Source organism: Populus euphratica, unplaced genomic scaffold, assembly GCF_000495115.2.
Source record: "Populus euphratica unplaced genomic scaffold, PopEup_1.0 scaffold134.1, whole genome shotgun sequence".
NCBI lineage: Eukaryota > Viridiplantae > Streptophyta > Magnoliopsida > Malpighiales > Salicaceae > Populus > Populus euphratica.
The window spans coordinates 423,666-429,473 of NW_011500021.1; the positions used below are offsets into that span (position 1 = coordinate 423,666).

At 35.0% G+C, this 5,808-nt stretch overlaps 2 protein-coding genes across 2 annotated transcripts in view; one reads left to right on the forward strand and one right to left on the reverse strand.

Annotated features, from left to right (window-relative positions):
• The window catches only part of LOC105141906 (COP9 signalosome complex subunit 7-like), a 6,737-nt gene extending 4,224 nt beyond the window's left edge, over positions 1-2,513 (forward strand). The window contains exon 6 of the mRNA XM_011049291.1: positions 1,859-2,513. Coding sequence (XP_011047593.1) covers positions 1,859-1,907 — 49 coding nt within the window. The 3' untranslated portion in view covers positions 1,908-2,513. The remainder of the gene's footprint in view (positions 1-1,858) is intronic.
• A 1,624-nt stretch (positions 2,514-4,137) lies between these two features.
• On the reverse strand, positions 4,138-5,251 carry LOC105141908 (ethylene-responsive transcription factor 1A-like). Its single transcript, XM_011049294.1, has one exon. It carries the CDS (start codon positions 5,148-5,150, stop codon positions 4,299-4,301), a length of 852 nt encoding a protein of 283 aa, XP_011047596.1. The 5' UTR covers positions 5,151-5,251; the 3' UTR covers positions 4,138-4,298.
• Positions 5,252-5,808: the final 557 nt, after the last annotated feature.

A 5,808-nucleotide genomic window follows, 5' to 3' on the forward strand; every position in this document is an offset into this window, starting at 1 on the left:
AGAATGTGATATTCCCCAATCCCCTGTATTTTCCCGGTTCTGACTGCCCATGATTTGAAAAAAAATATTCCCTTTATAATGTTTTGCTTGATGGAATGATTAGTAATTAAGTATGATGATTTTGAAGTGATTGGGTAATGAATATGCAATAGAAAATTTGAAGTGATTTGCAGATATGGTAATGAATTTTTATTTAAAAATTTATGCTCTCAGAGTCTCGTTCGTTTTATTGATGGCAAATTCAGTAAAGGGAATATGTTCAATTGTTCATAATATTTTGTTAATGGTGGAGACCGGAGAGAATAAAAAATAATTGAGATGTCAATTATTATTGAATCAGAGAAATATTACTCCATTAATTCTCTTGATTAGCACTGATGAACTGTAAACTGTTATTTGAATCGGAGAAATGGGGAGGAAAACAGAGAAAGATCTATTTGGTTAGTCAGTTAATTTTTTCTTGACATTTTCCATGAGAAATGGGGAGGAAAATAGAGAAAGAAAAAACAGAATTGCAGAGAGAATTAGGAGGACCCGCCCAAGGTTGTTAAAATGCACCTTATTATGATGTTGCTGGTTTATTTATAGGAAAAAATTACTTGATGTGTTTCTAGAGGTTGCCTTTTCTAATGATCTGAAATTCTGAAATTTAAAAATCATTTGAAGATATTTGATCAAGAACTATCTATCATAATATTATTTCAAGTTTATTAAATCTTCCTACAAATTGAATAAATAAATAAAACTTGATTCATATCCTGACACTGATACATGATGAGTGATTCAATACTTCAATATTTCATGCATGGATTATATGAATTATTATGTGTAACACATGTATTATGATATTCTTTTTAACAAAAAAAATTAATTAGAATCATATTATGTTTGGATTGATTAAAATGCTTGAACTACATATAAATTTTTATTTGAAGCATATATTTTAAGGTGTTTAAACTATGCATGAAAAAAAATTCCTTATGATTTTACAAATCGAATTTATTTTGTATTTTCCATGCTGTGTTAAAAATGCGTTTTTGACAACCTTGAACCCAACAACTGGTGTGGAACATGCATTTCAACGTGCCATGATTTGGCGGCGATAGATTTTTTTTCTCCTCTCTCTCTTTTCTCTCTCTTGTTGTAGGGAGTCACGCTTGACCTTCCAAACTTCCAAAAATCAATTGTCCTTTAGTTGTATTTATTTTAATTTTAACTTATTATTTTAATTGTTATTTGAGTTTATTTTTATGCTTTTTGAAGATTTTTTTTTCAATTTTATCTCAAAATATTTTATTTTATTTATTTATTTTATCCAATTTGATTTTATTTTGTATTGCTTTTTTTATTCATTTCTTGATTTATTTATTTAATTTTTTTTAATATTTATTCAAATTATCTTGAGCTGACTTAAGTGTTTTTTTATATTTTTTTTATTTTTCAAATTTATTATTTAATATTAGATTGTTAAACCCTGAATTTTATAAAAAAAATTTACATGATTATTCTATTCTCTTATCTCGGATTGGATGGTGTGTTAATTAAATTATCCCCAATTAATACAGGTTACTATCTCCTCGATATGCTTTTTTAGTTGGTAAAAGAGTGGTCTGGCCCGTAGGTAACCTAGCTAGCAAACACTACAGCTTAATCACTGTCTCCTACATGGTCTTCTACATGTTTTACCTCTGCCCATCGGGTTTTACATCAGTTTAATGACTATAGTGAGGTGTGGCCCTGAATAATGCGATGGTCAATTGGACTACTACAGGGAGTGATTTTCTTTGGTCGACTCGCAGATTGCATGTCATCCATTTTATGTCTTACTGATTTAATCTCGTTAATTTCCAAATTGCAGGAGACGGTCCCAACACAATTACAGTCGAGGAAGGCCGGTACACCCTTAATGTGTCTCCTAGTGGTAAACCAATTTTTGCTCATGGCATACTAGAATTAGGAATTACCCTCCTAGAATCGGGAATTTGTCGCCATTTTCTCCCTAAACGATGAAATTCTAACGCTAGTTGTGGGGAGGAATTATTCAAATTTAGTGCATATTGGTATGTTTATCTCAATTCAAGGATGCTAGTTTTCATGATCATTCTGCATGCATGTTAAATATCCTTTTTGAAGCAAGCCAAGAGCGTTTTGTTATGTGCTAGAAGCATGAGCGCTTGCACAGGCTCATGCAAGGATATGCGATGAGTGCCAGCAAGTTATGGAATTCCCGGGGCCATGATTGGAAATATTAGAGATTTGCACGAGGATTTTTCTCGTACCTCGCGAGGTGAGGCCTTGGGATTTTGAAAGTACAAATGTACAACGGCATAGTCTCCGTGGTAAGTAATTTTTGTTTATTTCTACCTTGGTATCTTCCAGCAAGTATTGTGGATAGGATGAGAAGCCAGGCGTGAATGCTTTTGAAATTTGTTTTTGGTCATTTGACTGACTTTGCTGCAATCATCAATGACAGAGTTGTTGTTATTATTTATTGTACGAATGGCATGACTGTCTGTGTGAACGAAATTATTTTAGGGCATTCTGAACGGTTGAAACCCAGAGAACCATGGACCAGCTTCGTGTGCCCATGCCCTCGCGTTCGGTGAAAGGTCAGCATGGTAAGTCAGGTCAAAGATGGAAAGTCAAAAGGATTTGGGGTAGATAACCAATGCCATCTTGCATGCATGAACTCTTTGACCGTACAACCGTCTTTGCTTGCGCTGCTGTGCACGTGCGCCTACATCCGTGGTTCGGTGGGGACGCGACCTGGTTTTGTTGTGGCGGTTTGTTGCCAGTTTCTTCTTCTTCTTCTTCGTCTTTTTCCCTGATTCTTTTCGTCTCTTAAATATAACTGAAAAGGGTAGAGAATGCTTTCCGAGAATCGGAAAGGTGATCGGATGCGCAGGGACACGAATTGCTTTTACTAGATAAATGAGAAGCATAATTTTCACACTAAAGAATCAATTTGAAATTGTCTTGTCTTAGACAAGACTGACACGTGTGGTTTCTTTTATTTATTTTTTTACCGATAAGAAAGGAAAATAGAACTAGAATGAATATGCTGCGGGAAGGTCTTTTTGTGTACGGAATGGTGCGTTAATTGCAAACTTTTTCTCGTATATTTTTTCATTCTACTTCAGTCAATCTTTAGAATCATAGTTTTAAACTGTAGCTTAATGAATACACCCGCGGGATCCAACCGACTGATTTTAGACTGGATCTAGATTGGGCTTAAAAATTAGAGGAAAAAAATCTAAATTGTGTTGGTAATTTTATTTACCCGGTAAAACTCAATTGAAAATTAAATTGTAATTTATTAATTATTTATTTATTTATTTTAACAAAAATAACATTGTTTTATTTTATATAAAAAAATAAAGGTTGATCAAAAATAATCTAGTGATCTCTTAAATACTCATAACTCGGATCTAGAATTGAATTTATTAATAGGTTAGGTTTGAAACCTTTTATTTTCTATCATTTTTAGAAAGTTATGATAGGTTAAATAGTATATTCTATAATTAGTTAATAAAAATACTGTGAAAACATGTCTATAATATGATATAAATTTCACATTGGTTAACCCTCGGTACAAAAACATTAGGATCTTATTTAAGCTTGATGAACGATAATTTTTAGAGTATTCAAGGTATAACTAGTTAAATTAAATCAAATTTCATATTATTAAACAATTAAAAATAATATTATATCATTAAAAATATATCCTCTTTTTTTTTACCACTCTCTCTCCCTCTCTTTTTATAAACTCTCTCTCACCATCTCTAACTTGATCTATTCCTCTTCACATTTTTCTATTTCAATACTCTTTTGGTTGATGTAAAAATGGTATGCGTATGTTGATTTTATGTACAAATCATAGAAAGAAGGAATAGCCATCAATAAATTAGAATTATAAGCAAAACTTTGACTAAGCAAAACTTTGAACATTCATTTTGATTTGGGTATAGACGGTATCTCTTTATTTTTCATGATATTTACCACATTTCTTATCTTTATTTGTGTCATTTCTAACTATTATCTCTCTCTCTTTTTTTTAATTCAAATAAGTTAGAAAAAAAAAAAAAAAGGGATTCAATCTCAACAAAAGATGTAAACTTCAAGTAAAATGTGAACAAATCAAAAATAAGTTAAATAGCAAAAATCTATTCACAAATCAAACATTCATTTTATCCGAATGGGGGATTGCTTTTTTTTTTTTTTTTGGGTCCCCTTCCCTCACAATTTCAAAATTATGGGAATTCCCACATTGTGACGAGTTTTACACTTTCCGACATTATCTAGATAGCCAATAATTGTTCGCCATGTGTACCCACTTGACACCCAATCCCGTTCCTCATTTCCATCCCAGCTTGAGCCACCAATGTAGCAGTACCCGCCGAGCCACCAACCTTCTTCCTCTTCAGGGACGCACTCTCCACCGACGATGACGGCTCCGGTGACGACCTCTTCGAAGTCACTCTAACAGGGTCAGGCTCGCCGGAATTCACCCTCAACGGAAAATTCAACAACGCCCTCGACCCACGCATTCTATAGGCAGCACGGTCGTAAGCCAACGCTGCATCCTCCGCCGTCGCGAATGTCCCCAACCAAACCCGGGCACCATTCTTCGCAGGGTCCCTAATCTCAGCCGCGAACTTCCCCCACGGCCGCTGCCTCACACCCCGGTAATGCTTCCCCTTGGACGGAACCACCGCCGGATCAGCTTTCGGCGCCTCCTTGCGCGGAGGGGATATCGTCAAGTTCTCAGAGGGTTCTAACTTCACAGCTGGAAGATTGGGCTCAATGAATTGATCGGTTTTGAGTGATGGGACCCACCCAACGGTGACGGCGGTGCGGAGGCCCCCGTAAAGGAACATATCCTCAGAATCATCGACTTTGAGTGGCAAGTCTCCCCAGTTTTCTGTTAAGCAAGGGTACAAGCTGCCGAAGCTTGTGCTCCTGCAATAAACAGGGACTGGAGTACAAGTAGCAGGGGTGGTTGCTGCTGCTGTTGACATTGCACTGTTAGTAATTGCTGGATTAAAGCGGCTGCTGGCAGTGGTAGGAGAAGTAGGTTCGCCTAGCAAATGCATGCGAACAGATTCAAGAAAGGCATAATCGGACTGATCAAGAAATTTCTCTCCGTACATTTTTACTCGTATTTGTGTAGGCAGAGGGAGAGATTTTGATCTGATGATGATGCGGTGATTTTTTTTTGAAGTCTTTTCTGGGGAGGATTTTTGGGGGCATATATAGGGAGAAAGGTGCATGTATTTAGAAAGGGTGAGATTTTTCGAAATTATTAATTTAATAAGTGGTGGGCTGGGTTTCGTTTTCATCACGTGTTTAAACTTCGCGAGATTTGTTGGGGTCTTTCACAGGAGAGGGATGATGTCATTCAGTCTTCGAGCATCAAATTGTTGCTTGTCTCTTTCCTCGTCCATTTCCCCGCCTTGTACTTGCCGAGTTTTTTACGTGTTTCTTTCGTCACTGCCTTTCTGTTCTTTGGCCCTTTTAGTTTATTTTAAGAACAATCTATCCTCTTTTACAAAATAGGAGACAGATTGAGTGTTTACTAACTAATGCAATTGAAATTGCTTTCTTAACCCTTTTTTTCAATCTAAAAATGATGTTTTTACTTAAATAAAACTGTTTTAGAGTAAACAAATATTGAAATTACACTTAAATAAAACTATTTTAAAGTGCTTACTTGTTAAAGTCCTTAGAAAATATTAAATTTAAAATTTTTATTATCATCAAGAATTAATTTTTTATTCTTAAGATTTTATTACTCCTCACTTAAATATT

Excerpts from the sequence above, each read along its gene's own strand:
- LOC105141908 (XM_011049294.1), bottom strand. The coding sequence starts at position 5,150 with ATGTACGGAGAGAAATTTCTTGATCAGTCCGATTATGCCTTTCTTGAA.